The 23,430-nt window shown below is 42.8% G+C and overlaps 1 protein-coding gene across 7 annotated transcripts in view; it reads left to right on the top strand.

Annotated features, from left to right (window-relative positions):
* Positions 1–23,430, top strand: part of LOC126442754 (zinc finger protein 724-like) — a 119,933-nt gene that overhangs the window by 79,213 nt on the left and 17,290 nt on the right. For 3 of the 7 annotated variants that reach the window (XM_050090784.1, XM_050090783.1, XM_050090782.1), the window contains one exon: positions 4,676–4,713. In XM_050090784.1, the coding sequence (XP_049946741.1) occupies positions 4,676–4,713 (38 nt within the window). Of the gene's footprint in view, positions 1–2,340; positions 2,698–3,970; positions 4,475–4,675; positions 4,714–19,039; positions 19,255–20,371; positions 20,493–23,430 lie in introns of those variants that run through there. The other 4 variants (XM_050090785.1, XM_050090786.1, XM_050090788.1 and 1 more) reach the window with 4 other exon arrangements.

The following is a 23,430-nucleotide window of genomic DNA, read 5'->3' as shown; positions in this document are numbered from 1 at the left end:
TAGGCACTCCAGAAGTTTCATTTTTTAGACTGAAAAGAATTTCTTTGAAGATAGAGATGTCTTCTCAATCGTTGACCTGCTGAAATATCCAATTATGACACATACTCTTTCTCCTACACAGAATCATATCCTTTTCTAAAATGTGACTGTACAGCAAACATCCCTACACCATAACATTTCCCACACCATGATTAATGATCTGTACCTGATACTGTTGTGGCCCTTAAGCTTTTTAGTTCTGTATATACTTCACACCATCAGAAAAAATACATTACATTTGTTTTTGTCACTCTGTAAAACCTGAGACCCATCTGTGGCATTCCAAATTCGGTGTTCTTGCCATTGACTGTGCACTCATGTTAGTAGTTGTGATATGCCATAGTCTGTATAAGTGCTAGGCTGCAAAATCCCGATCTTGAAGATGTGCAAAACAACTTGTCTCACATCAAGCAAATGTTCTGTTTTGGTATACTTCTAGTTCTCTACAAGTAAATACCATATCATCAAGGCAAAGGAATATATATTTACATTGCTGTAGTATGATATTGATCGTTAACTAGATATGTAACCACAGCAGCAGAAAGCTGTTGATGGAGCGACACTTCCATATATTGCTCGTTTGTGACTGCATGAAGGCAGTACTGACAGCATAATGACGCAACTGCAAAATACTTCTGATCACTGCTGTAACCTAACAGAACACTCGAAATACTGTTATCTGACCTCGTTAATGTAATTTGTTTTCAGTGCATATACCAGCACTATGCTTTCCTGAGAAGGTATTACAAATTTGGAACAAAATTTTTGTTCATGCTCCTCCATTACAGGCCAGCTAAGGTTTCATGTTTCCTTATGCTACTGCTTCATCTGTCCACTTTTTTCTTTCCACTCACTTGATGTCCAGTTTCTGTCTTGTCTTTTTGGAACTATTTTGCTGTGGAGAATTTACCAACTCAGTTATGTTTCTGTATTCAGTTTGATTTTGAATTTCTTGCATATTTATACTCATTAGCCTTCTTTTCCAAATTTTGTCTTCAGTGTTTTCCTATGTATCTATATTTAGCCTTCTTTTCCAAATTTTGTCTGCAGTGTTTTGCTATGTATCTATCTATATTTGTGTATAGTTTCTTAATTTAAATATTTGTACTGGTGTTCTGTTTCCTAATACCTTTCCTTTTTTTTTCACAATTTACACTATCTTTTGTTGATTCTAAAATTAGTGTTTGTGGTGCAGATGTGTATTCTGGCCAAATGACTGCCTTGCTAGTCAAAGGTTCTGCAATTGTGGAGAATGAATTTTTGTGGCTCCATTTTTCCAACCATTCGGTTATATGACTTCTCATGGGTCCTCAAATTTGTCATCCCCTGATACTCCCATACTTCGTATTTGATTTGGATGTTGCAGTCTTGTTATAGCCAGTACCTCTTTTTATCTGAGGAGATGTGTCGATGTGCTTTCTCTACCGTTTTTTTTTTTTTTTTCCAGTCTGTCTTTGTGCTTTCTCTACACTGTCAATATTGCTAAATTGTCTATAAAAGTTGAACAGACAATTTTAACATTGTCTATTTTCTAACGAAGTTGTATTCAACTTCTGGCATTAGATTCTGACAACTGCTCCATCTGTTCAATGTTCACTTTTTCAAGTATGGTCCAAAAGAAGAATGGAGTTAATCCATTTCCTGGGCTAAAGTCTGTTCTTATCTCAAATAAGGCTGTAGTTCTTTTAAGAGGACCCGTGTTCTCTTCTGTGTTTCAGATTCTTGAAGAATTTTCAGTAAATGCAGTCTTGGTTTATAGTCATAAGCCTTATAAAATATTACAAATGTATTCCAGTATTATTTTGCTCCGTTAGTCCTTGATCAATTTTTTCCTTCACAGTGCATCCATGTCCTAAGCCATTGCTGATACATGTAGTAGTTTTGAATTTCTGCTGTTTTTCCTTGGACTTCTCATGGAATTTCTTTCAATCTTCTGGGAATATGGTTATTAGTTATTCTAGACCAGAAATTTTACTTTTATTATTCGGTGGTAATGGTCAATTTCAACATGTATCTATGTATGATATCCATGTATGACTCTGAAAAGCATTATCTTTTTGGAATTGTGCTTTGTTATTGGCACATAAGCTATCTGATATTCTCAAATCATATTATTGTTGACTTCATCTCCCTTTAGAGGTGTGTGTGTGTGTGTGTGTGTGTGTGTGTGTGTGTGTGTGTGTGTGTGTGTGTGTGTGTGTGTGTGTGTGTGTCACAGGGGTGGGAGAGGGGTGGTTCTGCTGCCAGTAATTTTGTTAAATGTTTTTTCTTACCATTTTTCCTTTTTTCTTACATCCACAGATGGGCAGAAATTTATAAATGGAAAAAACAGTTTCGCCCTGGACTTGTGATGGTGCTCACATGCTTTGTTTCTTTGTTGTTCTCAGTGTTGACGTACTGGCTGAAAAATTATGGGGTGGAAGTGCAACTACTGTCTACTGTAAGTGATGTAGTCAACAGATACACAGTTGTGTTTCACAATTATTTACTATCACTTTTTCACAACCCCGCATATATACATTTAATATGGCCAGTGTACTGTTGTTTAGCTTTCGATAATTCTCATAGGTTGCAGGCAAACATCCACATATTGCTACAGTAGTTTACTGTTGCATATCTATGAGCAGTAAAAACCTAACCATAAAGTTCAAAGTTCTTGAAGAATAGAAAGGTACATATGGAGCAGACAGTGTCATTGTTTTTACACACAGCCTAAGTGTCTAAACTTACTTCACAAATGCATTGTTGTTTATCTAACCAGTACAGGTTCCTCATCTGAAACTTGGCCGTGGACTGACTGTCTCATGATCAAAAACCAGTTCCTTATATATCCTCACAATAATAGGTCTGAAACTACAAATTGTTCAAAGTTAAATGTACAGAAACTACAATTAAAACTTAACTCATTAAATTAACTAAATACATCGAAAACTTGCTTCTTTTTAACTGTTTCTCACACTGCAAGGGTTAAGCCAAATTATTTGTTTAAATTATGAAATTAACATACATAGTAAAGTAAACAGAACTTTTGACAAAACTGTTAATTATTTTGGCATTAAGGGCTGGCTTTGCTAACATGTTTTCAAATAGAGCCAAATAGATATCTTAAGATTTCGAGTATTTTGTCTTCCAAATGTTTATAATTAGTACAGAATGTATATTTGCTTATACGTCAACAACAGAATTTAAGTTACGAAATAATTACTGATTTCACCCTATAATAAAAGACACTAACTATGAATAGTCAAAATAAATTAGAAAATCTATTACATATTCTTTCTCTTTATGTTAATGATAATTAGACAGGAAAATATGAATTTTGAGGAGGCAGACTGCAAAACAATAGGGGATGTAAAAATATCCCAGCTTGCTTTGTCACAGACTGTTAGTGAATGTATTATTAAAAATTGTTAATTTGACAGTTCAAAGATAGCTCAGTTTGATGCCTGAATGCTTTATACTTTCTTTTGTGACAACACTTTCCTTGCATTAACTATGTTTAGGAATGACAGGAGTCATTGTCATCTGTATCCCTACACAATGATAGTACTTCATGAAATAATTTCCATCGAAGTCATGTCACACTGCACATCTTAATTTCCACTCCCTATGCACGAGGGGTGACATTTAATAACTTGACTTAGTTCATAGTAATCTCTCGCCAGAGAATGGTGTAACAGTCAAAATTCCAGTTGTGAATAAATACATTTAATAGCAGTTTAGGCAGAAAATGTTTTCACCTGCATTCTGTACAAGTTTGAGGATTAAAACTTGATAAAATTTTTATGTTTTCCTATGGCACTTCATTAGATGCTTCTCATCATTGTTCTTAGGACTGTTATACTTTCTGCATTGTTCTTGTTATCCTGATATATTGGTGCATGTGCATTAATTATTGTGTACCTCTCATCTAAATACTGAATTATTGCAGGGAGAGTCTTCCTGGAGGTGATGAAAAATTTGGTACCAATTGCAACATTGATTTGCCATTGATGAAAGCAGAGCCTAGCTCTGGAGTATTTTCCGAATTTCTTCCCTATGTTCTCTGTGAAAAATCTACAGTGCTCTGAATGTGGTATTTCTTCATCTGTGAATGTGCTATTTTGTAATGCCAATTTTAACTTGTTCATTTACAATGTCTGAAATTATTTTGAGTTTTCCAATATTTATTAATGTTTGTATATTTAATGGTCCATGCCTGTATGCAGTTCTGGATGTGAACTTATGGTTGGGTTTAGAAGTCACTCCTCACCTCTGCAAGTTGGTCTGGGCTGCCCATAGCACAAAGACCTAAACGTGTCACTTATGGTAGTGGATTTATCTCTCAGCGAATGGCAGTTTTCCTAAGGTCACTTTTTTTTCTGAAGTATCTAGTAGGAAATATGATTACAACTGAATAACTGGCTTGCATAGTTATTTACAGTACTGAAGAGAAAGTGAGGAAATAAAGAGTGAATTCTTACTAACATTCTGTTTCAGTAACTGCAACAGTTTATCATGTCTTCTGTAATGATGTTTTCAAGCTTCAAATACAGCATTTTATGGACCAAACACATGTTGGTGGGTGTTAATAGAATTGTATTTATTTACTCTCTCACCAGTTGTAAATCACTGGCAATTTCTTGAAATGTTGCAGGTGGCAGCCTCAGAAAGATATGCATCCGATAGTGCGCGGTAAGTTTTCGTAATTCACTGCAGAACTTCTTGAGAAATATAAATTTTTATTTATTAGTTGTGGAGGTACTTCAGTTATAAAATGCACTTCTGTAATTATTCAGTATTATTAAGCAACAACATTACAATGCAGTATGGTCAGTAAACTATCCTCTGCAACAACCATTATGTGACTGTTCCTAAATAAACAGAGCGAACTTTTAATATCCATACAAGGAAAAAAAAAGTTCAAGTGAATGTAGCAGCTGTATTGTGCTTAATGCAGAACATCACTTGAAAGGCACTGAAATAGAATAGCTTCATCTTGATGGACACAAGCTAATGTCATATTGCAGTAGAACAAGGAAGAAGAAAGGGTGAGTGGCTGCATATCCAAAACTTGGAGCTGATTCCCAGCCATTCAGATTAACAAATATAGTGTTGAACTGCTCTTTCAGTTTTGTGTGACAGTGGTGCTCAGTAAATGTACAAACTTGTCGTAGTGACAGTGTATGACCCACCATCAAGAAGAATCTTAAGTAGCTGGTGCCAGTTTCAGTAAGGTTGTGAAGACTTAAATGGTGAATCCTCATTGATTGCAGAGATAGTATTATATTTCTATGTCACATAGAACTAACTGAGGACACGTGGAAACCATGAAGTCCACTATTGAAAATCTGCCACAGGAAAATTGTCTATACGGTGACTAGTGTTGTTGCAGCAAAACCAAAGGCCACTGTTTCAATTGGTCATGCTAATCAAATTTATACTAATTCTGGTACCACGCACTGTGGAATTTGAATCCACACCAGATGTCATAGACATCGAAGACCCCTAGAGGTGTCTGCACCATCGCGCCATAATCTGTGGTGGCGTGCGCCTCCTGCCGCATTTTCTGTCATTTCAACCCTGCAACTGTCCTGGTCGCAGTTACAACACTAATTATCAAGTGCAGATCACAGGAGGAAAGTATGTTTTCTCAGAATAAAAAAAAATCCGCCCAATGGGACTCACCACCCTTTGGCAAGTTCAAGCTTCACTGCCATGGGACCCCAGCCTTTGCGGCACCTTGTTCCTTTCAGTGCCCATGTCTATGCTCCTGCTGTTCTTTCTCCCCTTGCTTGAGGAACACATTTTGCATAGTTTCAGGAATGTGTTCTGATATTTCAATGGCCTAGCTTGGGAACAGTCCATGATATGTTTTCCTTTCTTTCTTTCTTTCTTTCTTTCTTTGTTCTCCATCTCCTCACCTTACTGGCATTTGAGGTTTCTTTGTTTCTCCTTCCTGTGTGTTCCTGAAGGTTGGCCCATGCATTACACACATAACAGGTGACTGGGTAATACAATTACCAGTCCCAGGGCAATGGCTAAGATTTGCACATACCTCCTGATACAGGCCAGGCCCAGAGAGGGGTGACTGCCTGAGCTGTTACCTTCCCAAATGGCAATTGGTCCCTATGTCTAGAGTTTGGGAGGTGTGACCTGAGGTGGGAACAGTCATTTATACCAGGTGAATCCCCCTCCAAGGGGGCCCCCAGTTGGAAGGAGCATGCCATTAGATATTTTGGTGATCATGGGGGATTTTTTTGCCTCGACTCAATCACCATCTTAGTCTGTGTCTACTAAACGTAAACAGAATGAGATTCGAGAGTCGAAAACACTCCCAGCTGCACATCGGTTCCTCATAGTATCATGTACCGCAGGTGGTCAGTCCTTTGGTATGGTTAATGCTTGCATTATTCAAAAAGTTGTTGCATTTGCAGGCCCTGTGAAACTCTGTTCACATTTATGTAAAGGAACTTTGCTTATGAAGACCACTTGTGATTTTCAAGCCCAACAACTGCTGACGGCATCACTCCTCCATAGCTATCATACTCGTGTCGAGGACCATTATACTCTGAATTCTTAACATGGTGTTCTTTACATTCAGATGCTTGATGGCCTCACCGAGGAAGAAATCAACACTTATCTCTCTGATCAGGGCATCACTGTGGCCCATTGGGTAATGAAAAAGATGAATGCAAACTGAGTGCCCACATGCTCTTCTTTTCTACCAATTGCTCGATTAGTGTTTGCCTCAAAGATTAAGGTAGTAATCGTGGTCTAACCGTACATTCCAAACCAGATGAATTACTACCAGTGTCAACATTATAACACCACACGTGTCCTGTCAAAACATTGCCAAATGTGTAACTCTTCAGGCTTTCCCGGCGATCTAATGACATCTTGGGTTGTCGGGTGTTCTGCAGGATATCAGCGTCGTACTTGCACGATATTTCAGTCACGTAGCTCGAGACCTTCATCAGGTGCGACCTGAGACTGCTCCTCGAGTGGACCTGGCCCAGTATTTATGCCTATGGCCTTCCCCCTCCACCAACGGCTGCAGGCGCTTCCTCTGTGGTTTGCGCCCATTCCCTGTGACCTGCAGGAGCGTTGCTGCTCCGTTTTCCGTCCGCTGCGGTTCTAGGTGTTCCCTCTGCGGTCCGCGCCCACCAAACCCGCTCCTGGGGGTTTCATCTACGGTCTGGGGTACCAGGCGTTCCCCCTGCGGTCCGCGCCCGCTCACCACGACCTGTTGGAGCGTTGCCGCTCCGTTTTTCGTCTGCTGCGGCTCTGGATGTTCCCTCTGCGGTCCGCGCCCACCAGTCCCACTTCTGGGTGTTCCATCTTCGGTCTGGTGCTCCTGGCAGGGGCTCGTTTACCATCTCCATGTCTCTGGTTCTTCTGTTTGTGTAGTGTTGCAGCTTGCCACATTGCTCCTTTAACAATTCCAGAGCCGGATCCCAGGCTCTGCTTAGCTGGTACCCTGTGTCACGATTCATAAGATCGTCAGCCATTTTAATCTCAATCGATTCTCTTATAACACTGTCCCAAAATCTGGGTGTTTGTGCTAGAATCTTGGTATCCTCATACTTCATGACATGATCTAGTTCTAGACAGTGTTCAGCAATGGCTGACTTAGTCATCTGTCTTAATCTAGTGTGCCTCTGATGTTCTTTGCACCTGATCTCCACAGTTCTTGTCGTCTGGCCAATATAGGATATGCCACATTGACAAGGTATATTGTAAATCCCTGGTTTTCGTAACCCCAGGTAGTCTTTGACACTCCCCAGCAGTCCCCCGATCTTGTTGGATGGACAGAAAACACACTTGATATTGTGTTTACGCAGGATCCTACTGATTCTGGCAGAAATAGAGCCAGCATAGGGCAGATATGCCACCTTCCTTGCTTCATCTTGGTCTTCTTCAGGGACCTGTGGTATAGTGGCTGGTCGGAGTGCCCTGTCAATTTGTCTGTCCATGTATCCATTCTTGGAGAAAACTGTTTTGAGACGTTCTATCTCTATGGGTAGATTCTCTTGGTCTGATAGGGCACGTGCTCTGTGGACCAAAGTCTTCAGAACCCCATTCTTCTGTGCAGGGTGGTGACAACTGCTGGCCTGCAGATATAAATCAGTGTGTGTAGGTTTTCGGTACACACTGTGGCCAATTGATCCATCTGCTTTCCTCTGGATTAGTACATCCAGAAATGACAGCTGGCCATTCTTCTCCAGTTCCGTGGTGAACTTGATATTAGGGTGGCATGAGTCAAGATGTTCAAGAAACTCATTGAGCCTGTCCATCCCATGTGGCCAGATCACGAAGGTGTCATCCACATACCTAAAGAAGCATGTGGGTTTAAATGTGGCTGTCCCCAATGCCCTCTCCTCAAAACTCTCCATAAACATGTTGGCAACCACAGGGGACAGTGGGCTGCCCATAGCTACACCTTCAGTTTGCTCGTAATATTCGTTTCTGTACAGGAAATACGTGGATGTCATTGTATGACTGAACAGGTCCAACAGAGCACCATCAAATTTCTCTGCAATCAGTTCTAGTGAGTCCTTCAGTGGGACCCTGGTGAACAGTGATACCACATCAAAACTAACCATGATGTCCGAATCTGTGATGTGCAGTTGCTTGAGGCGTTGCAGGAAATCTTCTGAGTTGCGGATGTGGTGAATACATTTCCCCACATACGGAGCCAGGAGACCTTTCAAGTACTTGGCTGTTGTGTACGTAGGTGCCCCAATATTACTGACAGTAGGACGTAGGGGCACACCCTCCTTGTGTATTTTAGGCAGACATACAGTCTAGGTGGCACTGGCGCTTTTTCCCGTAGTTGTCTGATGATCTTATCGGGCATCCCTGTTTCCTTCAAGAGAGCACTAGTCTTCTTGGCCACCTTGTCCGTGGGGTCACACTCCAGAATTCTGTATGCAGGGTCCTCCAGAAGTTTGCGTACTTTCTCATCATAATCCACTTGCTGCAAGATGACAGTGGAGTTCCCTTTGTCTGCTGGCAGTACCACAATGCTGTTGTCTTCCCGGAGTTTCTTGAGTGCAAGCCTCTCTTCGGTTGTGATGTTCGATTTCGGCGGCCTGGCCTTGGTGAGAGCCCTGCAGGTCTCTCTGCGGACTTCCTCTGCCACATTAGGTGGAAGTGTGGCTGCAACTTGCTCTACTGCACTGACGAAACCTGAAATGGGTACGTTTCTAGGGGTCGTAGCAAAGTTGAGACCCCTGCTGAGTACCTTTAAGGTTGTATCATCAAACTGTATGCCACTCAGATTCGTCACCGTGCGTGTCTCTTCCATCTGCTGTGCTTTATTGCTCATGCGGTCAAACTTTGCAGATTGGCAAGATGAGGCATTCCTTCTAGCACACTCAGCTAAAGACCAGGAGGCACGGTCTACCCAATCCCAATCTTCTCTTGTTAAGGAGGCTGCCATGTACAGATGAATGTGTAACAGCTCCCTGGCCACAACATCTAACCTGTGGCGCATATCTCGAATCCTCTCTCTCACCAGTGCCTAAGGCCGCTCTGGAGTTGATGTGATGTTTAATTGGGCAAATACTGGTACCACTTCTCCATCTCGACACCTCAGCAAAAAACTGAGAGAACTCAGCATCTTCCCTTTCTTCTGCCGTAGCTTGTCCAGCTTCTTGATATTCTGATACATCTCCTCCCCATAGAGACTTTTGATGTAACTCTTCAGGCTTTCCCGGCAATCTAATGACATCTTGGGTTGTCGGGTGTTCTGCCGGATATCAGCGTCGTACTTGCACGATATTTCGGTCACGTAGCTCGAGACCTTCATCAGGTGCGACCTGAGACTGCTCCTCGTGGATGTACTAGTCCAGAGGAAAGCAGATGGATCAATTGGCCACAGTGTGTACCGAAAACCTACACATACTGATTTATATCTGCAGGCCAGCAGTTGTCACCACCCTGCACAGAAGAATGGGGTTCTGAAGACTTTGGTCCATAGAGCACGTGCCCCATCAGACTTAGAGAATCTACCCATAGAGATAGAACATCTCAAAACAGTTTTCTCCAAGAATGGATACATGGACAGACAAATTGAGAGGGCACTCCGACCAGCCACTATACCACAGGTTCCTGAAGAGGACCAAGATGAAGCAAGGAAGGTGGCATATCTGTTCTATGCTGGCTCTATTTCTGCCAGAATCAGTAGGATCCTGCGTAAACACAATATCAAGTGTGTTTTCTGTCCATCCAACAAGATCGGGGAACTGCTGGGGAGTGTCAAAGACGACTTGGGGTTACGAAAACCAGGGATTTACAATATACCGTGTCAATGTCGCATGTCCTATATTGGCCAGACGACAAGAACTGTGAAGATCAGGTGCAAAGAACATCAGAGGCACACTAGATTAAGACAAGTGACTAAGTTAGCCATTGCTGAACACTGTCTAGAACTAGATCATGCCATGAAGTATGAGGATACCAAGATTCTAGCACAAACACCCAGATTTTGGGACAGTGTTATAAGAGAATCGATTGAGATTAAAATGGCTGACGATCTTATGAATCGTGACACAGGGTACCAGCTAAGTAGAGCCTGGGATCCGGCTCTGGAATTGTTAAAGGAGCAACGGGGCCAGCTGCAACACTACACAAACAGAAGAACCAGAGACATGGAGATGGTAAACGAGCCCCTGACGGACGGCCAGGAGCACCAGACCGAAGATGGAACACCCAGAAGTGGGACTGGTGGGCGCGGACCGCAGAGGGAACATCCAGAGCTGCAGCAGACGAAAAACGGAGCAGCAACGCTCCAACAGGTCCTGGTGAGCGGGCGCAGACCGCAGGGGGAACGCCTGGTACCCCAGACCGTAGATGAAACCCCCAGGAGCGGGTTTGGTGGGCGCGGACCGCAGAGGGAACACCTAGAACCGCAGCGGACGGAAAACGGAGCAGCAACGCTCCTGCAGGTCACAGGGAATGGGCGCGGACCACAGAGGAAGCGCCTGCAGCCGTTGGTGGAGGGGGAAGGCCATAGGCATAAATACTGGACCAGGTCCACTCTAGGAGCAGTCTCAGGTTGCACCTGATGAAGGTTTCGAGCTACGTGACCGAAATATCGTGCAAGTACGACACTGATATCCGGCAGAACACCCGACAACCCAAGATGTCATTGCCAAATGTGTTACTCATGGCAGAGATGCTCACAACGGCAATTGTCCACCTCCTCCCCACTATATCGATTAATCATATGAATATCCTGTGTGTCTTAATGAGCAAGCCTTCCAGGAGATCTGAATGAAGGAAATCGAACCCCAACCTGCCACTTGCATTTGTTAGCTAGTCAAAAGCCGTGCATTGTACTATATGGCATTTACAGTACTGTTCTTGCTATGCAATGCTTAACGTAGGATATGCCCACCCAGACTTGCAACGTCCAATTAAGGATTGCAGTCGTGAAATCACGCAAATCACAGTAGCATCCCCATCTCCTCCCACAGCTGCTCAACAAGCCATCACATCTTTGCCCCTGGTGGCGAAACCACCTGCTACACAGCTATCGGGCTGAAAAGACAAAAGCAACACTCCTGAAAGACTTTCTATAGTTAAAAAAACAGTCCACATCTGCCAACTGTAAAGTTCTAAGAAATCAAACAAAAACAAATGATCTTCTCCTTCCCCAACTGGAAGAACCTCTTCAGTGGTGTTGCCACATAATACCCCCACCTGGCTGACCTCTATTTTCCTGGTGCCCACTGCTTCGATTTTCTGGCACAGAATACACAGGCTGAACTAGGGAGAATGCCAATGCCTTTGTAGATAGCATGGAACAGGATTCTCCAGCCTCCACTGCCTGTAGCATTGGGTTTTTGAAGGCTGGCACTCAGCAGCCACGAAGGTGACTAACCTTCATTTGCTCCCTCGTCCCCACTCCCGTAATTACTTTTCTCCAGTGGAACATTCGTGGCATTAGATCCAACAATGAGGAATTACAGCTGCTCTTGGAATTGCAGTGTCCACCTGTTTTGTCCTCCCAAGAAAAAAAATTGTCCTCACGACCCCTTTGACCTCTCATGTTTCCTTCTGGTCCTCTGTCACCTTACCCCCAAGGGCAGCATTCCACCTCATCTGGGAGCCATGCTGGTTATCCATGTCATTTAACACTCGACTGCTAGCTGTTGCAGTCTGCATCTTCCTCCCTCCCTCATTTCACCTTTTCTCTTTGTAACATCTACACCCCTCCGTCATTTGCTGTTACCAAGTCGGACTTACTCCAGCTCATTGGTCAGCTCCCTCACTCCTTTTTGCTGCTTGGCAGCTTTAATGCTCACCATCTGCTTTGGGGCTCTTAGAGAACCTGTCCAAGAGGTTCCCTCTTAGCTGACCTTCTGAATCATCTCTCTTACCACTGGAGCACCCACATTCCTTTCAGATTCTATGCACATTTATTACGATTTTCTCATTCTGCGCTGTCCAGCTCGCCTGTCATCTTCAGTACCCGATCCCTCTGACACATACTCAAGTGATCACTTTCTGTGTGCTATCCATTTACCGATTCCTACCCCACCTAAATGCAAATCCAATTGGCAGCTTTCTAAGGCCGACTGGAGGCTTTACCCCTTCCTCACGACCTTTACGAAGCTGCGATGACTAGGTAAAGTGTCTTCCAAACGTTATCTTTACTGCTGCAGAATGTTTGATATCATGCACTTCAAGTTAAATGTAGCATGTCCTGTTCCCTGGTGGACTGAAGCAGGCAGTGATGTGATTAACTTGTGGAGATTTGCTGTTCACATTTTGAACCATCATCCTGATAAATCTGCTGGAGGGTTGGTATCCTCTGTAGTCCATACATGTGGGGCTTCAGGGGCCATCTGCTCATTTACTAGAGGAAGTTTTGAAAGATGTTTTCCCAAGCTTTATATGCTTTGGCCTTGTCAGACACATATATCCAGGAAAATGGGGTTCCTGAATCCTCGTCCTGAGTATCATTGTCTTTGCTATCCCCAATAACCATATTATGGACTGCCTCCCATCAGTCATCTGTGGCTCCCTTTTTGTCAATGATTTTCCAATCTGTTGCAGTTCTCCATAAACTTGTGTCAATGAGCGGCGTCTGCAGTGCCGTTCCTATTGTATTTACTCATGAAGTGTAGGGAGTTGCTTTCACTTTTCCATGGCCAAAACCTTTTGTATTAATATTTGGTGATGGTATGAATTTGTTACAATATCTTTACATCTTGGGCCTGTTGCTCTTCCAACCACTGAAACTAAGAAATTCATGGGGCTCATGCTGGATAGGAACCTTCCTTGGTCCTCCCATGTTTCTTACCTGGCTGTACATTGTACCCAGTTCCTCAGTGTCCTACATCTCCTAAGTGGTACTTTCTGGGGAGTGGATCAGACCACCCTCCTCCATTTTTTTCCGATCCCTTGTCCATTCAAAACTAGACAGTTGGTGTTTCGTTTAGTCCTCTGCACCTCTGCCCATCATATGCTGTTTTAACACAATCCACCATCATGGAACACAATCTAAGTGCCAGATCAGTCTGTCTGATGAACAGGTTTGGGTGCTGTCTGAGGCTGACGAAGTCCATGAGCCAGATGAAATCGTTGTCATGTTCCAGAGGAAGCCTCTCAGCATGCAAGACTGGGCATTTGCAGATGGTAGTATTACTGGTAATTGGGAGCTCCAATGTTAGGTGTGCAATGGAACCCCTTCGAGATAAAGCTGCATAGGAGGGGAAGGAATCCAATGTGCATTCTTTGTGCATACTGGGAAGACTTTCCAGATGAGGAGTGGGTGCTTCCAAATGCCGTGAAGAGTGTGGCAGAGCCAGTCTTGCGAGATAAAGGTGGAGCTCACCATGTATAGCATCATGGGCAGAACTGACAGTGGTCCTTTGGTACAGAGTCGACTGAAGGTCTGAAGCAGAGTGACAGACAGTTTTGCAGCTATGTAGGCTGCAGATGCCTCGACTAGTGCCAAAAGATGGTGGATTTACGGGTTTTGCTAAATAGGTCAGAAGTCCACTACACAAAGGAATCATTTACACGAGTATGGCAGATGTGAAGAGTAGATGGGACTCTTTTTAGGTTAGAGGGTCTCAGGAAAGTGCAGAAAGGGCTTTAGTTTCAAAGCCTAAAAGTAGAACACCAAAAGATGGTAGATAAAACCACAATAACTATTTTAGTTATAAATTGTAGTAGCTGTATTAGAAAAAAGTCAGGGCTCAAAGCGCTAACAGGAAGCACTGAATCTCAAATCATTATTGGTATGGAAATAAGTTCAGCTGAAATTTTTTCAAGAGGCATAACCATGCTCACAAAGGATAGATGAAATACGGTTGATGGTGCAGTGTCCATTGCTGTTAGTAGTAGTTTACATTGTAGTGAAATTTAAGTAGATAGTACCTGCGAGGTAGTATGGGTAGAGGCTATACCTGACAACTGGGATAAATTAATAATCAATTCCTTTTACTGATGTTCTGACTTGGATGATACGGTTGCTGAACAGTTCAAAGAAAACTTGAGTGTAATTTCAAATAGGTATGCCACTTGTACAATTATAGTTGGTGGATACTTCAGTCTACCCTCGATATATTGGTGAAAATACATGTTTAATGTCAGTGGTAGGCATAAACCGTCATCCAAAACCCTACTGAATGGCGCCCTGAAAATTGTTTTGAACCAGGAGTTCAGGAGCCCACTAAAAGTGGAAATGGTTGTGCAAACATATTTGACGTCTTGTTGACCTTGACCAGACAGAGAACATAACAGCAGATGCAGACATTAGTGACCACAAGGTTGTTGAGCCATGAAGAGTTCGCAAGAGTGAATACTGTAACATCCAAACTCACCAAAATAAACGCAAAATACTTTCACTTAAAAAAGCAGATAAGAATTCACTTGACTCATTCCAAAGAGACTGTCTCCAGTCCTTCAGATACATCTTTCTAAACATAGACCAGATGTGGTTTGACATCAAAGAAATAATATCAATGGTAACTGAGAGATACATGTCAAATAAATGAATAAGAAGTGGTACTGATCCTCCATGCTACACAAAACAGGTCAGAACACTGTTGTAGAAGCAATAAAAAACGCATGCCAATTGAAAAGACCACAAAATTCACAAGACTGGCAAAGTTTCACAGAAGCTCGAAATTTACTGCAAACTACTAAAGCATAGTTACTGAAGACGGTTTTCCTAAATCCTTCACAAAAAAGCAAAGTAAGTATTCCAAAATTGTAATCAAGAATAACTGCCTACATGAGTAACTTAGAAGTGGATATCCTGAATGTAGCGAAGCAGCTTAAAACACTTAAGGAAGGCAGTGCCTCCAGTCCAGAAATTTTTTGTGAACATACTTGGAACATTTAGCTATACATTGAGCCTACTCAATGTAGCCTCCATCAGCTGTGACGCATCTGGCCCAACGTTCATTTTCATGATGTAAATGCACTTTGGTGAAATTCTGGGGATTGACTTTTACACTATCGGTTGACATAGGAAACAAGGTCTTTCTGAGTATCAAATGTTTTACTGGGCAGGTGGGCCTTCAGATGTCCATAGCGCTAAAAATCAGACCGAGCCAGACTGACTGTAGGGAGGATAAGGAATAATTTTACAACCAATTTTCCTGATTTTCTCCTTAGTCATAAGGGCTGTCTGGGGTTTGGCATTATCATGATATAGTCTGATGAGCTGATCTTGAAGCTGTGGTCTGTGGGTGTTGATGGCACATCGTAGCTTGTCCAATGACGAACATTAACGGTCGCGGTTAATTGTGGAGCCAAGTTCCAAAAAGTCTATGAAAATGACAACACACTCTTCCCAGAAGAAGGAAGCCATCACCTTTCGATCTGCTGTTTGCAAAAGTCTTGGTTTCTTCATCCAAGGGGAACCCAGATGACGCCACTCCATGGATTGGGTATTGTTCTCAGGTTTGGAGAAAAACAACCATGTTTCATCCTTGGTAATGACTGTCAAAACACTGTCTCTACTCTTCAATAAGGGTCTTAATGAGACCCTTGCACACATTCTTCCTCATCGTTTTCGTTTCTCTTGTCAATAACCTAGGTGCCCAATGTGCACAGATTTTTGTGTATCCTAGTGACTGTACCAGCGATACCACTCTAAACAAAGAGAAATGAGTGGTTTCAGCAAGCTGTCAAGTCATCACACATCTGTCATTTGGGATGATTTTATCAATTGTCGCCTTATTCACATCACTCACTGCAGTCTATGATCTACTGCATCGTGGATTTCCAGTGACAGAAATCACCTTCCTTAAGCCTCTGCAGCCACCGCTGTATACTGCTGCGATCCAGTGTGCCCTCCCCATAAACAGGGAGCAACTTTCTGTGAATCGATGTGACAGTCATCGTCAGTCTTGAAGAGGAACTCCATCACTTACTTAGCAGACATATACAACTCTTCAACTGCAGAAAGATTGGTACCCAAAGAATGGAAAGTTGCACGAATCGCACCAGAACCCAACAAAGGAAATTGGAGTAATTCGATGAAATACAGACCCATGCCACTAACGTCACTTTGCAGTAGGATTTTGGAAAGTATAATCTGTTTGAACATTATTTTACCTGTTTCCTGTTCCATCCAATATCACAACATGATCCTGCTTTGTTAAACCCTTGCACAATGATCCTACATCCTCTACCACATATCTAAAACTAGCACTGAGCTTGCAAAAACTTGTTACAGGAAACGAGATTGCTTCTTTGCATAAAGTTGGTGCTTCTCTACATCAGGGAACAAGAAGAGGTGCTTGAGGGGATTATGTCAGTTTTCACAACCTCCATTACTTGAATGACAACTAGGAGCCATTGGCCTATTTTGGCTTGGTCCATGGCTGCTAGCTAATACTTTTGCTACGGTGTCGTTTCCACCACAGGAGCCTTCAAAGTAACATAATAAGCAATGGCTACCAGACAGATAAGGTCATGTGGTGAAGTTGTGCTTAATTCATGCTGCTGTTGACATGGTTTTGTAGATTTTTTGATACTCACTATCCAACATGTGCTTGCGCATACTGGACAGAAGAATGTGTCTGCAAAGAGAGCAGTGATTTTCATAGGTTAGTATAGCAATTTTTATTTCCGAGTTAGGATGACTCAGTTCTGAAACACACAGAGCCGCAAATAGTGTTATATACAAGGTAAAGTTATTTATTCATAACCTTAAAGACAATGCCAAACCAGACGAAAGCTTATCAGGACTGCAGACTTCAACAACATAGGCATATGGTGTTTGACCATGAACTGTATTGAGAATATTTGCAGAAGTGTAGTCGATGGAAACCTGTGTTCAAGAAACTGAGTTTGTCCCCAAGGAAAGACATTAGTAGAACAACACTGATTTGGAAGATCTACAGAGAGATGTTCCTCAGTGTACTATATTGGAATTTTATTACCATGGCGAGTATCCTACAACGCAAAATGTAGATGTTTTATATTATAACATAGCTTTCACAGGGGGCCATCACTGGAGAGGAAGAATTCTGAAACCTTTGGGATACACACACAGCAAATGCAATGATGAAAGATTCACTCTGATGGAGGATCCAATACTGTAGTAACTTTAACTACTTCTTTGAGACAAACTCAGACTATCAGGAAAGGAAATAATCATTCCCCTATTTCTTATTTTGATGATATGTGACTCAATCAAAATCGTGCAATAAACAACATGTGACAGGGTTCAAAGAGCAATGAAGGGTTGAAAGCACTCTTTGGCAAAGGAAACACACATACTGTCTATCATGGAATAATAATACAAAAAGCTAGAATTTACATCCTGCATATCCAATAATTATTATGAAGTACCCAACAGTTATGTATCTGAATGCTTGTTTTTACTTTTATTGTGTGTATTCAAAGAGGGTGTCTGTCATCAGCAATGCTAGTTACAATTCAAGGATAAAGGAGAAATTTCCTAGTTCAAGAACAAGGAAGGAGAAAATTCCACATTACGTGGAAGAGAAAAGTAACTCCATTTAATGCTGCTAGTGATGAGGAGGGGCTAGAGGGAGGGGGGACGAGGCACAGAGAGAAAGGATGGGAGAGGCAAATGCATTAGGGAGATGGAATGATAAGAGAGGAGGGGAAGCAGGAAGGGGGTTGGACACAAGGAGATGGGAAGGGGGGTGGAGGCAGGGATGTGGGAAGGGGGGGGGTGGAGGCAGGGAGATGGGAAGGGGGTTGGTGGCAGATATACGAGAAGGGGGGTGGAGGCAGAGAGGCAGGAAGGGGGTTGGAGGCAGAGAGACAAGACGGGAGAAAAGGGGGAACGAGGGAGGAGAATGAGAAGGGGGAGAGGTTTGAGAGGCGAGAGAGAAGAGGGTGAGGGACAGAGAAGGGGAGAGAGAAGGGGAAGAGAGAGAAGAGGGGGAGATTGAGGGGAGACAGGAGGAGGGCAAGGTGGAGAGAAGAGTAGGAAAGGGGAGAAAAGGGGGAGAGGGGTGAGAGAGTTTGGGGAGAGGGGTGAGAGAGTTGGGAGAGAGGGGTGAGAGAGTTGGGGGAGAGGGGTGAGGGTCGGGGGAGATGGGAGAGGGTCGGGGAAGATGGGAGAGGGTCGGGGAAGATGGGAGAGGGTCGGGGAAGACGGGAGAGGGTCGGGGAAGACGGGAGAGGGTCGGGGAAGACGGGAGAGGGTCGGGGAAGACGGGAGAGGGTCGGGGAAGACGGGAGAGGGTCGGGGAAGACGGGAGAGGGTCGGGGAAGACGGGAGAGGGTCGGGGAAGACGGGAGAGGGTCGGGGAAGACGGGAGAGGGTCGGGGAAGACGGGAGAGGGTCGGGGAAGACGGGAGACTGTGGGGGAAGACGGGAGACTGTGGGGGAAGACGGGAGACTGTGGGGGAAGACGGGAGACTGTGGGGGAAGACGGGAGAGTGTCGGGGAAGACGGGAAGGGGATATGGGAAAGGAAGAGAGGACCCTCCTGCCTCCTCCTTGTGCTTCTGCTAATTTTACTTGTGCCATCTCCCATTACGAGTGCCCCTCTGCTCTGCATTCACAGGACCAAGATTCCACTACAGTTCAGATGCATGTCACGTTTCACTGATATGAGCACCAGCATCCAACCATGAGAACCCCCACTCCCACAGCCAGTGCTCCAGCAACTTTCATGTAGCACACACTGCCACATTCAACTCGTGTATCTACATCTGTGATGTCATATCGCATTACTGCAACTAGTATGTATGAAGTGTTGCCTATGTTAAAATTGTTAAATATGCCTGTCTATGAAGTGAACGTCTAAACCTATAACTCTCATTATGTTTTGTTACTTTTATATCAGTGGCAGGTCGTAGGTTTTGTTTTAATATCTATGCACGGCACTCTTACAGCATTTGCATCTTGACCATTACTGATGAAGACTTCCACTGCAAGTATTAGAAACAAGAAAGAAATCTCACTGCTAAGCATCCAATTTTCTATACTCAGTTAATTTACTTTTTGTCCACAGCATGATGTAATGGCAGTGCTGATTAAGATATTGGAGCAACTTTCTGTTGTTGCTGTTGTATTCCAGAAAATGTAATGAGAATACTGTTGGCAATTGTGTGAACAGCAACTGGCATGTCACCTCTCGCTCTGAGACAATTATCAGCCACACCACCTAAACGTCCTTAGCTAACGAACAAAGACATACCGATGATGATGATGATGATGATGATGATGATGATGATGATGATGATGATGATGATGATCTATATCTACATGAATACTCTGCAATTCACAGTTAAGGGCCTCTCATAGGGTCATTGAAAGATAATTTTTAAGCTACTTCTCTACTATTCCATTGTGTGTGCAAGGAAAACTTAACACTTAACATCTTTCAATGGGACGTATGATTTCTCGTATTTTATTGTGATGATAATTTCTCCCTCACACTCTGATGACAAAATTCGTGATTGAAATTTCATGAGAAATTCTGGCCTAGCAAAATACGCCTTAATTACCACCACCCCAATTCAGGTACTGTATCCATAGCACTCTCCCCCATATTTGGCGACAACACAAAATGAGCTGTCTTTCATTGAACTTTTTTGATGGCCCACATCACACTGCAATACTCCACAAGAGGGCACACAAGCATAGTCTAAGCAGCCTCTTTAGTAGACCTGTTATGGTTTCAAAGTGTTGTGCCAATAAATCATTTTTTGGTTTACTTTCTCCAGAGCATGCTCCATGTGAACGTTAGGATTTAATTCATATGTAAGTGTAATCCCTATCAATGTAGTTGAGTCTACAGCTTTTAGCTTTTTATGATTTATCGTGTGAACGAAATTTAGTGCATTCATTTTAGTACTCATGTCGATGACTTCACACTTTTGCTTGTTTACAGCCAACTGCCAGTTCTCACACAATACGGACATCTTGTCTATCACTTCACAATTAGTTTTTATCGCCTGATGACTTCACAGTAAGGTAAATGACAGCATAATCTGCAAACAATCTAAGGGAGCTGCTCAGATTCTCCTGAATCATGTTTATAGATCAGAAACAACAAAGGACGCGTAACACTTCTTTAGGAAACGTCTGATATTACTTCTGTTTCGCTCGATGACTTTCTGTCGGCTGTTACTAATGGTGACCTTTCTGGTACAGAATCACGGATCAATTCACACAACTGGGATGATACTCCATGGGCACACAATGTAATCAGAAGTCACTTGTGAGGAATGGAGTCAAAAGACTTATGAAAACCTAAAAATATGGGATCATCTGTCCATATCATTCATTACTTCATGAGAATAAATAGCTCCTTGTGCTTCACAAGAATTATGTTTTCTGAGTATGTGTCGGCTATTTGTAGGTAAATCATGTCTTCAAGGTAAGAACAGGAAACAGTATTTATATGGATCAGGTCTACAATATTGCATATGACCTGCTAAAAGTCTCATCTGCCATGAGCCTTACAAATGTGGGCTTAGTTCCTGATTTCATGGGGTTAGATTTGCCCCAATTGAACAGCTTTGTCAGGAAGATCAATATGGAGTCAGATCAGCTGTTGTGGGCAGCTATTTTTTCTGGCATGGGGTTTGTTCCTGTTGATGCTATTGGTAGGAGGGACTTCACTTCTGCATCTCAATAGGAAAAGAAGGGTTAATTGGTCGTGATGATAAAAGGTTCTAGAAACTCAGGAGAGAACCGCTTTTTTTAGGCTAAGATCAGTATCCAACTATTCAACGTTGAATGAGAATCTCAGACAAGTAGGTACTAGAGATATTTTCAGAAAAGAACAGTGAAAGATAATGTTAGTCAAATGCATCAGAATGTCTGGATTAAAAAATTAGAGTAGCTTCTTGTTCATTTAAAAGATGTAGAAACTGAGAGTGGAATAGATGTACCAAACCTGTGCGAACATCATGTTATCAAAGATGTGGAGAGGGTTAATGTAGGTGGCTATAAGGTTTCCGCATATGCAAGTAGGCACATTATGGAAAGAGCAGGAGTTGCCATACAGGAGTGTTCAAAAAAGTTTCTCGCCAATAGCAACTTTGTGAAAAATGCAGTTGGTATCCCTGCACATGCTTGTGTTTAATGTGGGTTTGCCGGAAGTTTCCTTGTTGTGTGTCAGTTACTGTTCAGTGCTGTATTAAGTAGAATGTGTCACACAGTTAGCGAATTTCGACATAGCAGAGTTAGAGAATCCATGAACCTGCATTAAATTTTGTATGAAACTCAAGAAAACCTTTACAGAGGCACATTAAATGATGCACGAACACTATTGCGGTAAGTGCTTACGTCATACTCGATGTTACGAATAGTTCACATAGTCTAAATGTGGGTGGACGGATGTTACAGATGACTCTCATTCAGGATGCCCTTCAACATGTCAGGAACATCAACTAAATTGTGCATGCCAATCGAAGATGGACTGCTGGAGAGATGGCAGAAGAATGTAACATTTCTGTAGGATGATTTCATTAAATCCTGACAGCATCCTGGAACGCATCATGTTGCCGCCAAGTTCATCCCATGGTTCAAGTCAAGACCAGAAAGACGTTCATCTCATAGTCTGTTAAGAGCTTTTGGATCGCGCAAACGAGAACGAGATGTTGCTTAAGAGAATCATTACTGGTTATGATACTGAGACAAATATTTACAATCGGTGGGGAACGATTCTTGAAGTCTCAAAGGATTAGTTCATCATGAATCTGTATCACAGGGACAAACTGTTAATTGACAGTGGTATCGACATGTCACGACACTTGGAAGAAAATCAGAGAGGGAAATGGCCTGAAATGTGGCGAAAAAATTCATGGCTCTTGCATCACAATCGCGCAGCCGCGCGTTCATCCCTGCTGGTGCATGACTAATGTGCAAAAAAACAAATCACTGTGCTGCTTCATCTTCTGTACTCTCCAGACCTTACACCTGGAGCTTTTTTTCATTTCTAAAGTTGAAAACACCATTGAAAGGAGGAAGATTTTCAATGATAGACGACATAAAAGAATATTCACAGACGGCACTTCACCGACCCAACAAGAGGCATACAAAGACTGCTTCAAGAAGTACAGGGCGTTTCAAAAATGACCGATATATTTGAAACGGCAATAAAAACTAAACGAGCAGCGATAGAAATACACCGTTTGTTGCAATATGCTTGGGACAACAGTACATTTTCAGGCGGACAAACTTTCGAAATTACAGTAGTTACAATTTTCAACAACAGATGGCGCTGCAAGTGATGTGAAAGATATAGAAGACAACGCAGTCTGTGGGTGCGCCATTCTGTACGTCGTCTTTCTGCTGTAAGCGTGTGCTGTTCACAACGTGCAAGTGTGCTGTAGACAACATGGTTTATTCCTTAGAACAGAGGATTTTTCTGGTGTTGGAATTCCACCGCCTAGAACACAGTGTTGTTGCAACAAGACGAAGTTTTCAACGGAGGTTTAATGTAACCAAAGGACCGAAAAGCGATACAATAAAGGATCTGTTTGAAAAATTTCAACGGACTGGGAACGTGACGGATGAACGTGCTGGAAAGGTAGGGCGACCACGTATGACAACCACAGAGGGCAACGCGCAGCTAGTGCAGCAGGTGATCCAACAGCGGCCTCGGGTTTCCGTTCGCCGTGTTGCAGTTGCGGTCCAAATGACGCCAACGTCCACATATCGTCTCATGCGCCAGAGTTTACACCTCTATCCATACAAAATTCAAACGCGGCAACCCCTCAGCGCCGCTACCATTGCTGCATGAGAGACATTCGCTAACGATGTAGTGCACAGGATTGATGATGGCGATATGCATGTGGGCAGCATTTGGTTTACTGACGAAGCTTATTTTTACCTGGACGGCTTTGTCAATAAACAGAACTGGCACATATGGGGAACCAAAAAGCCCCATGTTGCAGTCCCATTGTCCCTGCATCCTCAAAAAGTACTGGTCTGGGCCGC

Source organism: Schistocerca serialis, unplaced genomic scaffold (genome assembly GCF_023864345.2).
Source record: "Schistocerca serialis cubense isolate TAMUIC-IGC-003099 unplaced genomic scaffold, iqSchSeri2.2 HiC_scaffold_1402, whole genome shotgun sequence".
Classification (NCBI taxonomy): domain Eukaryota; kingdom Metazoa; phylum Arthropoda; class Insecta; order Orthoptera; family Acrididae; genus Schistocerca; species Schistocerca serialis.
The sequence above is the reverse complement of the archived record's forward strand: the minus strand, read 5'-3'. Positions and strand labels throughout refer to the sequence as shown.